Here is a 19,926-nt window from a genome sequence, read left to right as displayed (position 1 = left end):
TTGGTGGTTCTACTAGTGAGTTCTTAATGCTATATATTTCTATCATTGTACATGTACTGCAAGTGTCATGCACATTTATGAATAAATGTGTACAGATGCATAGCTTCAGGAACTCCTTGTAAATCAATCAACACTTGTATCGGCCGTGAGCCCTGTTCCCATTGGCTGGCCTAGTGGGGTTGGTGGGGTGGGGGTGGTTAGTGGCAAGATAAAAGGAGCAAATGTCTCTTTGCTTACACACACAAACACACTCACCACCACATGCCTGGCCGTCTGCCCGTCTGTTTGTGGACGCTAACAAAGAGGAGAAAATCCAGCATCTGAAGCTCTCACTTGAAAATGTAAGTATGGGCACACACACATACAGCCACACAACTGGCGTGCGCGAATACATGCAAACATGTCTAATCCTATTTGAGATAAGGCAAAGGATAAGGGCTCTGCTTATCAACGAGGGAAAGAGACATGCAGGGTCAAACACTTGTTGAATGACAAGGCACTAGTGTTGGAAAAGGGACAATGTTCATATGTTGTGCCATTTGAATTGACACTGTCAGTTATTTGTATAGGAATATGTTTAAAGCTTTTTGCTAGATTATAGTTGATGTATTGATGTAGGACTGCAACAGTTGTATTTGCCAATGCATGGCATGTTCCTGGTTAACACAGGCTCATAAGGTCAGGCTGCTGAACTTTCCTTTGTTCATTAATGTATGTCAATGCACTGAGGAGATTGTGACGAGGCTGGCTTTTATTTGTTTTATGAGGCTGTCCTTTGGCACATTGCATCATGATTCACAGAATCATAGATAGATGTGGAAATGTTTTTTGCTACCAAGCACTTCTGTTCATGTCTGTCCATAAAATGAAAGAAAACTAGGCTACGATCAGACTGGCTTTATGTGTTGTTAAGAGGGTCAAGGGTTCATACAATTGTGCAAGGTTATACAAACTGTCAAGGAGTGTGGCTTAGGCTGTGTGTGGCTGCACTGCTGCTGTTCTATAAATGAAAACATCAAATTACTTATTACTTTGCTAAAAAGAACACTGGTAGTGTATATTGCTCTAATGTTAAGATGTAACCAACCGTTGATAATGTGTCCCCACAGTGAATATAGGGATTACATGAGGCACTTGTCTCCAATGTAAAAAAAAAAAAAAAAAAAAAAAAAGCCAGATTAAATGTTATATCTAATATTTGAAAATATCCACCCCACAAATGTTTTAGTTTTTTTTTTTGTTCTTGTATTGAGGTTGTCAACAATGTAAGCTTAGTGTTAATCGCTCACTGGATGAATTTGTCCAAAATCATTTGGCACATATTAAACATTATAAAAACAGATGGCTTCAGTATTATCACGGTATCAGCTCATATCGTGCCATTCCCGAATATCCACTTGCACGATACATTTGTGATGTTTAGCGTTTTTTCTGTGTTGCTTATTATATCACAGTCTGAGTAAAATGTTTTAAAAATATATTTGGTTTATACTAGAAAAAGGCAAGGATGAAAAAAAGGGATGGCTCAAGCTCTGAACACATTTATTTATTTAGTTTATTTAACAGGACAGCCACTGACAGTCCCAGAATTAGCTAGATAGCTAAATGTCATCAGCAGTCACTTGGGAGGCAAATCAACATAAAACATCTGGCAACAGGTGTTATAGCTCAGACAGAGGTACAGATAAAAAAATGTTACATCTAACTAACGGCACTCTCCATTTAAAAACACATCATACAAAAAGAGGGATAGAACACTCTGTGTTTACTACTTTGTGATTAATGTTCACGATTGGCTTTTATTTTAAAACTAGAGAAAAAATGTGTTCTGGTGTGTACTAGTTGTAAATGTCAGGTCTATATGAAAATATGTTTTAACAATTTAAGAGTGACTTTATACATTTTTCTACAATGTAGTAAACAGCTTTAACAGAAACTGTCCGTGTTTTGAAAGTGTTTTGAATTTAGCTGGAAATGTCTGTATTAATTTGGTTGTCAGAATTCACATTTCAGTGCAAGTAAGTGTTGACTTTATTTCCACAACAGTTCATTCAAGGTACGCATTTGGCATCACAAAGCTTTTTAATCCCACAATGATCGAGTCATTCCTTGCGTTGAGATAAGTGGTTAACTTTGACACTGTGTTGGTAACAGTGCTTGAGAAATAAAGTGTTTCTATGCTGTATTCCAGTGGTGCCATGGATGCAGCAGAGTTTCGGCGCAGAGGCAAGGAGATGGTCGACTATGTGGCTGACTACCTGGAAAATGTTGAAAAGCGATCAGTCTACCCAGATGTTGAACCGGGGTATCTCCGTTCTTTGATCCCCACTGAGGCGCCACTGGAGCCAGACAGTTATGATGAAATTATTAAAGATGTGGAGAGGGTCATAATGCCTGGGGTGAGTTCAAACTTTAGTTGTTGATGCACACCATGGTGATGTAGATACTCCAAGGCTCTTCTAATGGTGTAATTCAGATTAGTCTTTAAGCTCATTTTGGAAAGTAAAAGAGTGGTGCAGGGATAAAGTTGTTATTTCCTCAAATAATTAATCCCCCAATTCCCTCGACAAAAGGCCAATAGGATTTTTCTATTGGATTTTCAGTTTTTCGAGGAAAATAAGCTCTGTGGCATACAAAAGTTTATGATACTTACAGGTTTTTTTCAGCAAGATTATCTTCACAAATGAACAATGAAATGCTTAAAAATAAATTTCATTATTCACGGGATTTATTGGTTGCAAAGCATAATTGCTAAAGTAAATTGAACATTTGGACTGAACAAGCTAACACTGATGTCTATTTATTTTTAGTCAGGGAGACACTGCTGTGTCTTCTAATCAGATGACTTAATACATTCTTTAAATTAATGCACATGATTCCACAAGGGAAATGTCTTTTACACCAGTAAAGTGTGGTGCAGGAGTGAGTCCTATAACCCAGAGGGTGAGTTAGCAGTTTTGTATTTACGCTTCCGTCGTTTGGAAGTCATCGGGTTTTTTGAATGTTTTGGGTTTTTTTTTAGATGCTTTAAGTAAGGTCTGTGGTTAATATAAACAGAAGAGACATGAAACTTTTATATCTCATAACAAGGTGGTTTCTAAGAAGTAGCTAAATGAGACTACAGAATGTCATCACATAGAACATAGCTTTACAGCGTCGTTGTGATGGGGATGCTATGTCATGCGACCATAGTATGATAAAAAAAAAAAAAGTTGTTTATTTGTGGATATCATCTTGCTGAACTAAACATGTAAATATCACAAACTTTTGTTTGCCACAGAGTTTATTTTCTGCAATAATCCAGAATCCAATGGAAAAATCCCATTGGCTTTCAAACAAAACAGGATGATGTTGAACTTCATTCTTGGGGCATGCTCTTCCTAACAGATAAATCACACTTGAAAAAAACACAATCTGAGAATTCAGCAGCAGTATTTTGTATATGGTAGTATCTGTATTATTAAAATGCAGTATAGTAAACAATAAATTTGGCAACCTCTTGGTCCCAGTGATGCACAGAGGTTGGTCTTGTTTTTAAATTATTTGTTTTTAATAAAGTATTGTATGTTTTACCGTCTTTCAGGTCACCCACTGGCACAGCCCATACTTTTTTGCCTACTTTGCAGCTGCCAGCTCTTACCCTGCCATGCTGGCCGACATGTTATGTGGAGCCATTGGCTGTATTGGATTCTCATGGGTAACACTCGCTCTGTCTCTATATCTTTTCATTTCATATTTATATGAGAACACAAAACATTTTGGATTTCCGTCCGTAATTTGGGTGTGTGTTTTCAGGCTGCCAGTCCAGTCTGTACAGAGTTGGAGACAGTGATGTTAGACTGGCTGGGGAAGATGCTGAAACTGCCTGAGCATTTTTTAGCCGGAACCGATGGCCACGGAGGAGGTGTCATCCAGGTGAATATCTTCTGAGTCTTTGTATCATGCAGTCCAAGGAATGAAACCAACTTCTGCCCACATTTATACACTTCTGTGGTTCTGAAACGTGTGAAACCTTGTCAGCTGCTCAAATTTTATAGGCGTATAGGAAGGATGACTCACAACTGAATGCCCCTGAGACCATATTCATCAGCAATTTGTGTACCATTGATTTGTCATCTTTTTCCCTCCCTGGTTCACAAAAGCAGAAAATTGTCAGGAAATTGCCTTTTAATAAGTCACCCACAGGCAGACAGAGATGACAGGGCTGTGATTGTTCCGTGTGGCAAAGGCTAAGCATTAGTTTAGTGTTATATTGACAGAAACGCAGTCAGAGCAGCAGAGGATGCTATCTGTGTGTGTGTGTGTAAAAGTGTAAGTGGGATGGTGAGTAGTGGAGCATGAGACCGCACTCTGATGACCGATCATTTCATGCCTTTTCTATTGTCACCACCTGAGTGTGAGGGTGTGCTTATGTGTGTGTGCTCATCTAGTTCATCCTGTTTTTGTTTCTGTCTCGCCACTATCCTTTTAGAGTGCAGCTTACCGGCTCACTATGGCAACGGATGGGGCTCTTCTCGCTGCAGCAGGGCTAATTAGTGTTGTGACAGCGAATTTGCTAGCCTATTAATATAAAGCTTATACCAACACAAAGGGGGAATGAAATGGTTTCAAAAAGACACTCTGGTGACCTTAGATTTTCCTTTTTAACCCAGTGTGACTCATTGGACTTTGGTAGCAGAAAAGACAGTTTCTCTATGATTAAAATAAATAACCCCCCACCCCCCATGCACACACACACACACACACACACACACACGCACACACGAAAAAAAAATTGTGTGCAATCTATTTTTCCATTTGCATAAAAGTGTTAAAGACAAAGATTTTCAGTTTTTCTCTTTAAGGTCCAGTGTGTGGGATGTAGGGGGATATATTACAGAAATTGAATTTTATATAATAAGTATGTTTTCTTTGGTATATAATCAACTGAAAATATAAATTGCTATGTTTTCGTTACCTTAGAGTGAGCCATTTTTTATCTACCTAAGGAGTGGGTCCTGGTCTATAAAGTCTGCTATGTTGTACCGTCATGTTTCTACAGTAGCCTGGATGGACAAACCAAACTCTGGTTCTAGATAGGGCCAGTCGTGTTTCCCGTGGTCACGGCAGTTAGAAGCCCCTCTGTGATGGGAAAAATACTTTAAACTTGAAACTGATTTATTCAGTGTTTTTATCGGATTTAATCACCTGACCTCCAAAGATAAGGTGACCTCTGCAGATAATTTGGCTCCCAATAAAAGCCTCCTGAACTACTGACCTTAAATCGGGATCATTAGCAATCTGCAAATCCCCTTAAATCTTACACACTGGACTTTTAATACATGCATCATCTTTAACAGTGGATCATCACTTGTACTCATTAAGAGCAATCATGCAGTTTGTCTTTGGAAACATTTGTAACACGTTTGAGGCTTATTGTGCCAAAAATCCTGCTTATATTAAAAACGTAACAGGAACATGCAGGGACAGCCACATACCAGTGGTGGGTAGAGAGATGAATGAGAGATGATGAATTTTCATAAAGGCTACAGGGTACATCCCGGGTTACTGCTTTGTGTGCATTGCACGCAGGGTAAGGCCAGGTTGTACACTTGGGTAGGTTTTGAAGCTGAATGTTTTCTTGTTTTGGCAGTTGGTTTCAGATGGTGCTTTTATTTGGTTAAGTTCCTTCGAGCTTGTGCCCTTTAAACAGCAATGATTTAAAGGATAGGTTGATTGATTCATCCATTATGTGAGTCCCTAATCTCTAAAAAAAAAAGGCTTAATTTTACTTGGCATTTGTTTTGACACAAACAACTTAATGGCATTCTGGTCTGGTGAGTGATTTGAGCCTATTGATTGAATAACTTGCATGTATTTTATTGACTTCCTGGTGGTAATGCCTTCAGATACCTCAGACACTTTGCTTCATTATGTTGCCTCAAACAATTCTCATTATATCAGGCTGGCGGGATGATGACTCATGACACAATTTCTTAATACAGTAACTTTCTTCTCTTTTAAGAATGTGGAGGTGTCACAGTGTCATATCCAAGAGAATATCCAACGGCACCAAATTCTGAATAAATGTTCATACATTTTTGTATGAAGCATGGAAGGTGCCATTGAGACAAAAATACAAATAGAGTACATACAATAGAGGCCACATTTTACTAAATCAAGTGCACAAGATACTATTGTGTGGCTTCAAGATGCATTTTCTACTCTCATTTTGATTAATTCATTACCTCATTTTGGTTAATTTACTCCCTTGTTTGGGTCTATTTATTCTCTATTTTTGATGGATTAATTCCCTCGTTTTGAGTTGTGTTCCATTATGTAACGTTACAGAGAGTCAGCACAATAGACCAGCCTTTCTCCCCAAAGCCTGAAGAGCAGTGCACCCTCTTCAAGTAGAAGAAGATTTCACAGATTTCAAAGTCGGTTTCAGGTGATATTGAGGTTTTAATTAAACCGTCAAACATTCTTTCACCACAGAAGGAGGAGCAAAAAGCTGAGAACTGGTTGTTCAGCATTGCAAATTACGTTCCCTTTAAATCTCCCCTTAACTGCTGTTTTGGAAGCTGCGAATCATAAGCTAACTTCAGTGTCCTTTACTTAAAGCTTGTATGCTGCACTTCAGGCTTTCAGGAGAAAGGCTGGTCTGTTGTGCTGGCTAATAATTGCTAATGAGTTGGATTAATATATTTTTAGATACATTTTAAAAGAAAAAAAACTTATTAAAAAACAGCCCAAGCCAGCATGAGTGTGGAATAAGGGTAATGGGTCTTCAACAGGAAATCCTCAGAATTACAACAGGACATCCAGCAAATTATCGTTTGATTATTTAAGTTTTAATTTGACTGGACATGGTCTTGATGCATGCGTCATATTTAGCATTGGATCATTACTTCTTACCCTTTAGAGTTATTGTGAAGTTTGTCTTTGGGAACATTTGCAACAACTCATAAAATGGTAGGAGGACAAATGACAGCTGGTGAACTTTTATAAAGGCTCCTAGGTTCAGAGGCTAAACATGCTCATTATTATATCTCAAATTAGTACTTGGTATACTTTGTTAGAAAGGGTAGTTTAGAAGCTTACTGTCTGCTTATTTTGACAGTTTCAAATTGTCCTTCTATTTGGTTCAGTTGAGCTAGTCCACACGTCCCTCTGCATTTGTTATTCCCCCTGGCAGCGCAGACCACTAAGCCGATGTAAAGAAATCAAGGCTGCTTGCTCTTTGAAATGCGACCTATCTTTGATTTTTGCTTTTGCATAGGTAAAAATCAAGTATGATTTATATATTTGCAAGAGTAAAGAAGAATCACTTTACAAGTTCCCTTTAATTCTCCAACAGGGTACAGCCAGCGAAGCGACCCTGATGTCCATGCTCGCTGCCCGCTGTAAAGCAGTCCGCAGGGGTCAAGCTCTCAACCCAGAAAAATCAGAGGCTGAAATCCTCTCCAAACTGGTGGCATACACCTCTGAGCAGGTAAACACAAAAATCTGTTTCAAATCGTATTTTTTACCCATTTAATATAAAGGCTATGTTAACTCTGGTACCATTAATTTTATCCAGATTTCTAACATTTTGTTATTTTCAATTTTCAGCTGTAAGTACATCATGTGGTTTTAAAATGCATAGATGAATGTCTTTTTTTACTGCATGAATTGGCAAGGTTTATATAAAGTTCAGTTTAAAGTGTCGCACAACAAGTTATCCATGTGAACCCAGATCCCTGAAGGTTACCTCAGTAACAGGGAGTTTTTCAGTGATTTAGTGAGACAGAGGGTCAGCCAGGCAGCTCGTAGCTCGCTCTGATCAGGTTTAATACCAGGCTGACTGTGTGATTGGGTTAGGGAGTCGCCTGAGGGCCACATGGACCTTTATAGAGAGAGCAGTTTGTTGTTTTCCTACTGAAGAACACCCTTTTAATACTGGCTGGTACATTTCTAAAGTATATGAATGTATTTCTTTTTGATTAGTAAACTATATGTAGATGTTAAAAAAATATAATAGAAGCTCTGAGGACATGGTACAAAAGAAATTCAACAGTCACAAGGAGGAGTACGAAGATATAATTTGTAGTCCTTTTTTTCCCAGTATTACCGCAGTAATTTTGATAAAAGTGTCACTTTGATTAGCTGAGTTAAAGTCCTTCCCATAATTGGAGTGGTTGTGTGTGTGTGTGTGTGTGTGTGTGTGTGTGTGTGTCTGTGTGTGTGTGCAAGTGTGTTTTACTTTTATGCCATTTTATGGTTTAAGGTTGTATAAAGTTTGACATGAACACTATCAAATCCTAGCGAACGAACTGTAACACCATATAAACTGTTGCGATATAACCCTGTGATCTAATGACTGGCTTACATTTCTCACAAATGTTGTACATCTTTCCTCCTAAGGCTCACTGCTCGGTGGAGCGTGCGTCTCTGATTGCCGGCACGATGATAAAGAAGGTTCCCACAGACAACAGCTATGCTGTCGGGGGGGCCATGCTGAAGAAGATGCTGGAGGAAGACAAAGCAGCTGGACTCATCCCCTTCTATGTAAGAAAAGACAAAAATGAAGTTCCATCCACAAAACTATCACAGAGCTACATACATACATACATCTCCAACATTAGATTCAATTTTCCATTGAGTTACATGCATCTGTTATTGGATTACATGCTACACATGTAAATCTTGCAACTATCCTCACAACTGCTTGCTGAATTGAAAGCATTGATGATATAATGTGTCTGATGCACCCTGAGGCTTCTGCTGAAGGATGATATTATTTGTGTTGGACCTAATGTATATCTGTCTGGTTAAGGACAATAATCCCTGTCTCAGCTGGACCTACAGATCACTATCAGTGAACAATATTAGAGAGGCTACAATCATCCAACAGCTTTAATTTATCTGTGTATCTAGCTCTACATTTAAATAACAAACTATAAATGTGCTTAAATCAAAACAGTTTGTTAGCTGCAATGCAATTTATTTTATTTTCTTGTACAAAATTATTATGAACCAGGAACTCGTTGTTGTGACAGTGCAAATAGAAAATGAAACACTTTAGGGTGTTAACTATTTGTGTATTTGTTTATTTCAGTTCTGTGCCACTCTCGGCACCACGCCATCATGTGCTTTTGATCGCATCACTGAGCTTGGGCCCATATGTGAGTCAACTGTTGGATCAGCACACACTCATTTTCCTTCTTTTTTTGTGTTTTTTGGTTTTACAATGGTAAACTCTAAATCGTTTGGGTCTCCCAAATCATTCAAATGGTAACTTTTCTAGAATGTCTAGATCTATTATCACTGTCATCTGACTCCCCCAAATGCACGTTTATTTGATGTCTGTAAGGTAATCACAGTGATATATATCAGCCATGCCCCGATTTTAATGAGCATGGCCGACAGTGAGGAAAGAAAAAAACACGAGGCAAATTTCAATCCTTAAATCATATTGTTAAGGTACATAATCTGTGTTTAAACTGAAATGCCCTTTTGTGCAATATTAACCAAAGTGAAAAATAATTAATGTATTTACCCTATGATTAGGATCCACTCCAAAATTGGATGGGTTCCTCCTTTTCCATGATATAGCCTTCCACCAAGTTTCTTGAAATCAAACCAACATGACCTCCATGATTATGTGGAATGGATATATTTAAACATAATTCTGTGTAATTATGATTGAGAAACAAAAATTGATGTATTCAGTCACTTCTACAAATATTCAAAATAAATTATCTTCAGTTACACCCAGCTAAAGCAACTTATTTCAGCGTTATAGCTTTGTACTTCAATATTGATTCACAAAAGTAAACATTTTACAGATGTTAATAACCTCTCTGTTTCTTGTCACTTTTAGGTAATGAGGAAAATATGTGGATGCACATTGATGCAGCATATGCCGGGAGTGCATTCATCTGCCCTGAATTTAGGCCTCTGTTGAATGGCGTTGAGGTGTGTAAAAATATGCAAGCATTCATGTTCATGTAGTTCATGTAGTGCACAAACACCATAACACATTAAGTTACAGTGACTTGGTAACCAAGTTTTGACATGATAGGATTTTAACCTTGATAATCCAAATGTGTTTCATAAGAATTTAATATAAGTGTGGTCAGAAACCTGAACTGTGCATCCATCTGTATGACAACACATTGCTGCTGAATAACAAGACAACTGATTTCTGCTCAGTTGGTTGTAAAATATCTCTCATTGCATCTATGAAAGGAAACAATAACGGCATACTGAGTTTACCCGGCTGCTTTATTTCTGTTTGAAACTGGCATAATGTTAATGTCAAGGAGGAAGCATGCATGAGTGAGTAATAGGCCAAACAATCGGCATTAGCGCAGGAGCATCAATCTGCCTTTTGAGGCTGCCGAGGCAGCTGTTGCTCCCTGAGCTGTGCAGAGACGCAGAGATAAGGACAGAGTAATTTCCTGAGGCAGCATTAGACCTTTATATATCACTGTTTATTAGACACACAAGTTCAAACAATGTTGGTGGGGAGACAGAGAAAACTGACTTGACTATAAATGGACCAACTGTTGTTTCATATTTTCTCATACTGATAGTTAACATTAAAATTAGCCTTTGAATATGTACAGTAATATATTTTCCTGTCATTATTTTGCAGCTTTACATTTTCTTGTATTTTTTCACAAACTTATTAAAACCACATGCAGTTATCTTTATGCAGTGATTATTGTATAGCTATAACTGTGATGCATCACAAGTTCAATGGAAATTATTGGGTGATGAAATGAAGAAGGCATCCAGTATTTTAGGAAGAGAGTGCAGCCTTGCCAGAGGGTTGGTTGCTAGGATATGAGTAATAGGCGAGCAGGAAACCAGCCCCCTTTGAATCAGTCAGCATGGCAACTGTCAACCACGAATCTGTCTCACATTGTCTTTCTACACTGTGTTATTGCATTTGAGAAGATAGAGAAAAGGATATTACAAAAGATAGCCAACAAGCAGATGAAAACAGATTAGGAAAGGTTCGTCTCTCTTAGAGAGAACACTGCCAGGAAAGGGTTATTCTCCCTGCGCTCTGCGAGACGTTGACTGCGTTTCCCTCTTTTGCATTTCAAATAAACTGCGCCTGCTTAAGTCCAGATGATACTGTTGGTGAAAAGGTTGTCTCTGCGTCAGTAATGGCAAATGAAAACATATTATAGTGCCATTTCTCAAATTGTGCTAATGTTATAAGAAATATTAGAACTTTTTTTTAACAATTACATTTACAAACAAATAAAAGAGATGCGCTCAGGAGTGAAGCAAAACCGAACCAATATTTATTAATATAACTGAAGGAGCAGGTAATGGGGTGTGGACGTGTGTCAGTGGTGTCCGCAGGTGAGTGGCTGCTGTGATAATGTGTGGTGCGTGTTGTAGGAGCAAAGAAAGTAACAGGAAAACAGGGTGCAGGGCGGTGAGGCTCTCTGACGGCGAGGTAGAAGTAACAATGGGACCATTAGCAGCACGGGTTAAACAATCAGGAGCAATGGCCAGGTGTTCCTCATCATGCAGTAGGTTCCACGTGGCACACTGGACCCGACTCTCTAAACAGGATCGTCACATTCCCTTTAGGCAACTTCGTACAGCTTCTCAAAAATACAGCAGTACTTACTATGTATACCTCTTTGATAGCCACCGTTGTTAAAAGAAATCATGTTCACTTTTGTCATTTCATAGCAGAGAGACAATGTGGCTGAATGATATATTTTTCCCCTGTTTCTAAAAAAGTTTGCAGACTCTTTCAACTTCAACCCACACAAATGGCTTTTAGTCAACTTCGACTGCTCTGCAATGTGGTAAGTTATGTTTGTCAATATACAGCCCGATTACCAGAATAAAATGTTGGCTTTGTATGTTTCTGCAAACCATGATTGCATACATGTGTTATAGGTATCATATCCACATTTCTAAAGTGACAGTCCAGTTTACATGCATATGAGCTGAGTTTCAGGACGAGTTTGGGACACGTCGGCTGTGTTTATAGCAACCAAACTGTGCATTTTAAACCGCACATGCCCCACAATAACCACAGTGCTGTCAGAACATAAAATTAAAAATTGAAAGGCCATATGCCACTGCATATGAAACATACAAATGTAACATATCCGTGGTTTGCAGGAACATACAATGCCTAAAATTTTATTCTGGCAGTTGTATTATGTGACACAAAGACCTCTTTAAAAAATATGAGTTAATCAATGTTTTGCTTTTTATTAAAGCATCAAAGATCTTCTTTCTTTTGTAATGTGCCAGAGTATTTACCAATTTACTTCAGAGTGACTCATGGTCCCATAAAGTAACAATGAGTAGTCCATTTTTAACTAATATCCATCTACACCTCAATTATTTGCACAGTAAAAATAGAACTACGCCTCCCATCTGCCCCTTCTGTCAGTAGCTAACAAAGTGAGACACCCTCCACACAATGTGAAAAGAGGTGTTTCAAACCTCGACATACTGTGAAGGGAAGAGGTTCTTAAACTCTTTTTCCATCACCTCTGGTTCAGTCTGTCACCCTGGCATGATACCTGTTGCCATTGAAATATCTTTCTGTTTTAGTTGTCTGGCACATGCAAATGTATTACTGTTATTACTGTTGTGCTTATTTTATTTTTCCCTCATTCATGGCAGCTATACACACACTTTTTTGCATTAAAATCATTTGGTTCTTAACATAGTTTTTTGAGCACCATGATAGTTGCTAAGGGGGAAAAAGATTCTGTTGAGCCTATGTCCTATTTTGTATCTGTGATTTTACATTTTTCTGAAACCATAAAGCAACAAATGTTGAGGATTACTGCTGCCTCCTAAAAAGGAACCTATTTTTTTGTAGTGTTCACAAACTGAATCTGCTACATTTGAATCAATATCATATTAATCTGAGGTGCTTCAACTACAAAACAAGGATCCCTAACAATGCCAAGTAAATCTTTGATACTTCTAAGATTTCTTCAGTATACAATATAGTTTTGAAAAAAACATTCAGGACTGGAACCTCAGAAGCCCCCCCCCCTGCTCTGGCTCTGTTAAATGGCCCAGTAATAATTGGTGTGAAAAAAAATCTGCCTACCTAAACAGGGTGAAGAAAAGACAGGACATTATCGGAGCCTTCAAGATGGAACCACTCTACCTGAAACACGAAAACCAGGAGTCAGGTATAGAGTCATTTCACCTAATGTATTTGAATCATAGATCACAGGTCAAGTCAGATAAACATGGGGTCTTCTGCACAACTCTGACAGCAATGAACAGCTGTGACCTTGTTTACTGTTCACTCTGTGGTTAGTGTACCCATTTGAGCCAAAATACACACATTTCCAATTCAACAATAACTGCTTGAGCACTGCAGCATCGTCTTCAAATGCAGTGTTGTGTGGCCAAAACCAGATAAGCACAGGCATGAAGGTGACTTTGTGATGGCCAGGCAGGTGTGTGTGAGAGCTCTTGTGCATCTATGTTTGTGAGGGCTTATCTGAGTTTTAGACCTTGAGATGTAGGACATTTTTGATTGTTAGACTTGGTTTTACAATTTCACGGAATGCAAAAAAGTTATGTTAGTGCTGAATTTGTGATGATTTACTATATGTGTTACCTGATTTAATTAATACACCCAATTACTGACATTGCTCTGTCTTGAAATATATATATATATATATTTTGAAAAATCAATATTTAATTGAACACAAATTAGAAAAATCCCACAATATGATCCAGTGTCTACGTATATGTATCACTACTGCTGTGTTTACTGGTCTGCATGTTCCTAGCGTGCAGATGGGCTCAGATCTGCACTATAATTGTCTGAAAGGCGAACAGACAGAGAGAAAGACAAACAGCTACCTCCCACCACACTGAGGCACCTCACAAAAGCCTTTCGCTCATTCAATCTGGACTCTTCAATCTAATTAGTGGTTATTAGCACCAGCTAACATGAGCCTCCATTCTGTAGAGATGAGCTGTCTCTAGCCGGTGGTCTGTGTGGACTGACGTGTGCTGTGATCAGGGAGATAAAGGGGGTGGGCAAGATGACGGCAACACTTGGACAGTGGAAGGCAATCCTAAATATAACAGCTTTACAATAGATGGATTTTCTGAAGTTAATAATGTCCTTCGTCAGAGCTTGTATGATTCAACTTTATTGATGCAAATTGTTTTTCTTTTGTATTTGTTTTCACATGATATTTTATTGGTTAGCACATGGACAATACGACAGCTTGAAAAATCTACACAAATAGCACACACTTTTAGTGATAGTTTTGACTGCTTCCTGAAGTGTTTTTTCTTCTTTCAACAGGGCTAGTCACAGATTATAGGGTAAGATAAATTATTATTATTATTTCAGTTTCCAAAATTTCCAAGGAAAATCAAACAGTTACAGTCAGCCTCAAAGTTGCAGAGGTGTAGAGCTTTAATCACTCTCCTCTCTTCCTGCAGCACTGGCAGATCCCACTGGGAAGAAGGTTTCGCTCACTAAAGATGTGGTTCGTCTTCCGTATTTATGGACTCCATGGCCTGCAGGCTCATATACGCAAAGTAGGCAACCAACTGAGTACATCATGTACACTTTGAATAAACAGAGATCTGACTCGTCTGAGATCTCAAAATTTAATCTTGTGGTCTGTTTCTAGTGAACTAACTGAGCATGAAAAGAAAACTTTCATGTGCTCAGCTTTCCTCACTTTGAATAGCCTTGAAAAATATCTGAAACGTAGAGCAGTGGTCTCTGCCTGATGAAGCTGTCATAAGCACAAGGGTGAATGAATCCCTTGGAAAAAAAGATTGTTGATCTTTACAAGACTTACAAGGTTAAATATAGGTTAAATAAAATCAAATAAAACATGTATCTCTGCCCTTAAGTTCCTGGTTAAAATTCCAATAATTTCTGCTTTTAGCTCTTTTTAAAATTCTTCTTTCATATAGAAATCACCTTAATTAAAATAAATACTGCCAAGCATAAGTTAGCACAGAGTTAATATATATATTATAATTACTGCCTTACTATCTTGTGGTAAACCTGTAGTGCTATTTACTTAATCCAAATCCTGACATGACAATAAATTACTAGAATAGCAAATTGCTAGTACTGGTAAGTAGTCAGTCTTTGCGAATTTCGCTCTTACTTAATCAACCCTAAAAAATAAATAAATGAATAAATAAATAAACACTTCTGATCATCCCATATGCCTGGTCCTCAAGGTAAATGTCATCTCCCTCCTCCCTCCAACACCTCGCCTCACCTAATCCTCCTTAACACTTAAGTCCCCTCACTGCTCTCATCTTTGCCTCCATCAGCACATCCTGTCAGTCATAGATGTCTAGTCTATTTCTTCTGTTTATAGCAATATTTTCCTATTTTTCCTCCTTTGACCTCAGCACCAGCAACCATGCCATCCTTTCCCCCCTAGCTATTTCTTTCTCCATGCTTCATTCCTCTCCCTCCCTCCAGTCTGGCCTGTCAATCAAATGAGCCTGTTTTGTGTTTATTCTCAATTTGAAATGAAGCGGCAGAAGCAGCAGTGATCCCTGCAGCTATAATCCAAGACACACAGCTCTACTGTACATCCGCCCTTTAGATTAGATAAAACAGCTTTGGCCGTTTGTCTGTCTGACTCTATGAGATTCAGCTACAGTGTGTTCAAGTGGAAATGCAGTATGTTTGATGTACTGCTTGTGCATTTCCTCTTTCATAGTGCAGAATGAAATTATTAAAATATTACTTTGCTTCTTTTTCTTTATGAACGCCAATTAATTATCCTCCCATGAGTAAACACAGTTGTAAAATGAAGCTTTTTAATGACAAAGGCATGCACAATATGAGTCGTGTCTAATATACAGTAGTTAGCCAAACAGACAAATGGGGTCATTATAATATATTGGCTTGTTAAAACCTCTGAGTGATGGTGAATTACTGGCTGGGAATGAGGAAACAAGGTGGTGGTCAACCAGTTGTACATTTATGACACTGTTCAGCTTCATTAGAGAGGCAGGAAAAGGGTAGTTGAAATTTTACCATATAATTGTGATCAGATGCAGCAATGTACATCTAGCACTTCACAATTCATTCAGTGTCTGGGTGGGCTCTTTGGTCATAAATGGATAATTAGGAGTGCCGTTTGAAAATAACTTAAAAGGAATGCAATGACATTTCTTGAGAAAAGACTGTGATAAAGACTATTTCATGATTACCAAATCCAGACACCAGATTTGTTTGAACTCATACATGGAGTCCTGTCTTTGCTGATAAGCTTCAAGACAAGCTGCTGCACTTGCTTATTAAGAACTCTGTGTCTATATGCTAGAACATAAGGTTACTCAGGCTCTATAAGGCTGTATTTTCCAGTACATTTCCTAGGCAGTGCTTCCAACCAGGCGGTGTAATATCACTCAACATGCTCTTTAAATCAAATGCATTTGGTTATCGATAGTTACAGATGGTGACATTTGCACTCCTGGGTTTTGGTACCAAGGTACAGAGTGAATCAGTTGGGAAAATCCTGTGATCCTTATGGTTGAGTGCACTGTGGCATGTAATGATACAGCATTGCCATCTAGTGAAAATGATAGAAATTACAGCCTTTAGTGGAGTCACTAACATGCAACTTGTTTTCTTGCAGAGGTCATGTCTAAAGGCAAGCAACTGTTTAATTTTGTTTTATAGGAAATGATCTGTTACATTTTATAACTATGCAGTTTTTTTTAACCCTTTAAGTGAACATTAGACATTCTTCTGCAAACTAATTTAAACATGTGGACTTTATAACAGTTCAAGAGTACTTTCATCCGCATGCATCTCATATCCTTTGTTCCATTTTACAAACTGTACTTGAGTCATAGCACAGTATAATCTATGTAATTCTCTTAACAGCAAGTGGGACTGGCCAAAGAGTTTGAGAGTCTTGTACGAGCGGACAAGAGATTCGAGATCTGCGCTGAGGTCATCATGGGACTGGTCTGTTTCAGGCTCAAGGTAACAACACTCAGCATCTTAGACCTTGATAAATTCAGTGTGGTCCTGTGTTGAATTTCATTAGCCTGTAAAACACATTTCACATCCACTGTAGATAGATTACACTAAGGATGAGCTCACAGATCTGAAATGGGAGGTTCAACTGCCACTGCAGAAGTCAACCTAAATCAAAATTCCTCATTTGTTAGCAGAGAAAAGCTGAGGTCTATAAATTATTTTATTAATACTGAATATGGTGTATCAGAAGGTGACATACACTGAATTTTATACTACCATACACATTGCATTACCTATCATTCCAATGGCTATTAAGCATGTGCAACTCTACAGGTGTGTTACGATGTGGCCAGTGGGGTTTAAATATTACCTTATATTTTGAATGTGATATGGCATATTGAAAAAATATGGAAAGTTTGGGTAATCTCCTTGTCCCCGCCTGGCAGGGCTCCAATGAATTAAACCAGCTCTTGCTGAAAAAGATCAACAAGAGCAGAGAGATCCACCTGGTGCCTTGCCAGCTCTCAGGCCGCTTTGTACTGCGCCTTGCCATCTGCGCACGCACTACTGAGTCATACCACATCCAACAAGCGTGGCGGCACATCACCCAGCTGACCTTTGAGCTTTTGCAGGAACACAATAAATGACCAACAGGCTTAATAGGGGCTGTCCACACCGATGCCAAGATGAGGACCAAAGTTAGGACAAAGATTCTGAGTTCCATGTCGCAAATGTAAAATGTCAAAAAGGGAATAAACAATGATTTCACAACAATCTTAGCAGTCAGGCATCTTTCTACCTGAAGCGGTATCCAGGTTATCCAGTCTAGTAAGTAGTGGTAAATATTTTGCTGATTTAATGTATTATTTCACAAAAAAACCCAAAGGTGTATAAAAGTAAAGAGGGCAGGTTCTAAATATTACATTTTCTATGTGCAACTTCTCCCTCTATTGACTTTTTTTATTTGTCAGTCTCTAATCATTTTGTTTTTGTCCTCATCGTAATGCAGTCATTCCGCTGCACAGATGTCTTTACTGCGTATGCCGCTTCTGTGTCTTTTATGTAAAGAATTTGGTTGACATGGGATGATTTTTTTGTGATTCTGCAATGAATGTATTGCACATTTTGTGTGAGAATGATTATTTGAGTCTGTGTGTCATCAGTTCTCTGTGGGAGCCCATACAGAAACAGCTTTTTTATGTCTATGTTTAGTGATATGTTTCAGTGAAGGATTAGAAACAAATGAGTTGTGAAAGTCTGAGGAAAAATTACTTTATCACATTATCTTACTGTAGTTTGGCTATATATTTTATGAAAGGGTTCATAGAGCCTGTGAAGTTAAATGATTCTAACATTACTCCAAGTAATTAGGGCAAATCCGTTTTATAAGTGCATTTATTTATTTATGACATAGGTAATTAAGTTTAATATAAAACGGCAGGCAAGGCCTTTTTTCTTTTCTTTTCTTTTTTTTTTTTTTTTTTCTTTTTAAATATTTCCTATTAATTTACATAGTGTCTTTTTCAAAGTCCAGCAATTCCCCAAATTGAAGAACAAAGCCATGACTCTTTTACTATATGTCAGTTCAATAAGAATGAAATGATGCTACTTCTGGGTGTATACAGAACCACTATTTGCTTCTTTACTGAACTTATTCCAAACCATTACAGTTCTAGCGGAAATTTATTATTGACATAGATATAACATAATTACCATTATATCAAGGCCTTGATAATGCCACCATGTGAAGATTATGGGGTTTCCTTGAACGCCGTTGCCATGGCGACGCGGTATTCGCGACCAAACAGGAAGTTGTTGTAACTTCACTGTGCATCAATCGATTGCTCCCAAACTTCTCGGGTGAGATCAGGCTGTGGGCCTGAAGACATCAGCATGTCAATAACTCACTGCGCCACCTACTGGCATCAGGAAGTAGGCTATGCCTTCTAAAACAATTAGCCTTGGATTTACATGAAATTTTCATGGTTTGGTCCACAAACGATGTAGACCAAGATGATTTTTGTGTGGCCTCCAGCACCACCTTGTGGTCGCAGGAAGTACTACACCATGTGAAATATCTCACTCAAGGGTCCAAATTCTCTGCATGCACTTTCTGACTTTGACTAAACTGAATGACCGTTTCAGCCGGAGTCTCACCAGAACGCCGACATGCGTGGGAGTTTGAGGGCCCATTCATTGCTGCTTGCAGCTGTAATCTGTATTTTATTTTGACAAGACTCCTGCTCGTTGTTCACATCCACATATCTAGTCACTATGTAAATCCACCAAAACCTTGTTGTTAAATTCACATGATTGTGTCAAAGGATGCTGCTGTTGCTTATCAGGTGTTTTTTCTTTGGCTTTGCTGTCTGATGCATCCAATGATATCGGTTTATTTCAATAAAGTCCTCTGTAGTCTGCATGGTGCTTGGATCTCTCTGTTTTCTCAAATCACATTAAAGGTTTACAATCTATGTAGGCCATGAACATTTTTTAAAGGGGTGCTGTTTTCAGTTTTGCAGTTTTGGAATCCACGGGGCTTCAGTATACTTCGGTAAATATTTATATTGGACACAACTGTTGCAACCCCTATACACAACTATGGCTCAAACAAAGACCACTATCAAGGAGCAGCCATATTTATTGGATGCAATCAGTTATTATGTTTCCCAGTACATTAGTACTGATGACAGGTGTAGACTCTCTTTCTGTCACTCTCACTCTCTCAGAAACCTCAGGAAGAGAGAGGGATCCCTCTTCCAGGACGAACAGATGTGCAATAGATGTTATAAATAACAAATAAAAAACATTTGTGGCAAAAAGGAAAGGGGGGGGGGCAGATGCATGTCATATTACAATAACGATAGGTGTGAAATTATCAAATGCACGCTATGATGATATTGTGGGTGTTGATAAAAGTCTCATGCATATATTGATAGGGAGGTATCCAAAGGCAT

The 19,926-nt window shown here is 38.4% G+C and overlaps 1 protein-coding gene across 1 annotated transcript; it reads left to right on the top strand.

Moving 5' to 3' along the window:
• Window positions 1-232: 232 nt before the first annotated feature.
• ddc (dopa decarboxylase) lies at window positions 233-19,389 on the top strand. Its single transcript, XM_042490306.2, has 14 exons — window positions 233-341; window positions 2,192-2,399; window positions 3,584-3,697; window positions 3,796-3,915; window positions 7,340-7,474; window positions 8,386-8,529; window positions 9,080-9,146; window positions 9,845-9,939; window positions 11,734-11,801; window positions 13,084-13,160; window positions 14,300-14,319; window positions 14,440-14,538; window positions 16,871-16,972; window positions 17,416-19,389. The coding sequence occupies exons 2-14, from the start codon at window positions 2,199-2,201 to the stop codon at window positions 17,614-17,616; spliced, it is 1,443 nt and encodes a 480-aa protein (XP_042346240.1). The 5' UTR covers window positions 233-341; window positions 2,192-2,198; the 3' UTR covers window positions 17,617-19,389.
• Window positions 19,390-19,926: the final 537 nt, after the last annotated feature.

This window comes from Plectropomus leopardus, chromosome 11 (genome assembly GCF_026936395.1).
Source record: "Plectropomus leopardus strain MGB_pleo_1.0 chromosome 11, ASM2693639v1, whole genome shotgun sequence".
Taxonomy (NCBI): domain Eukaryota; kingdom Metazoa; phylum Chordata; class Actinopteri; order Perciformes; family Serranidae; genus Plectropomus; species Plectropomus leopardus.
Note: the sequence above shows the minus strand (reverse complement) of the source record. Positions and strands in the feature narration are given on the sequence as shown.

Coding starts and splice junctions, on each gene's coding strand:
- ddc (XM_042490306.2), top strand. CDS start 2,199: ATGGATGCAGCAGAGTTTCGGCGCAGAGGCAAGGAGATGGTCGACTAT. Junction 9,940..11,733: donor CTCTGTTGAATGGCGTTGAG/GTGTGTAAAAAT, acceptor TTTCTAAAAAAG/TTTGCAGACTCTTTCAACTT. Junction 13,161..14,299: donor ACACGAAAACCAGGAGTCAG/GTATAGAGTCAT, acceptor TTCTTTCAACAG/GGCTAGTCACAGATTATAGG.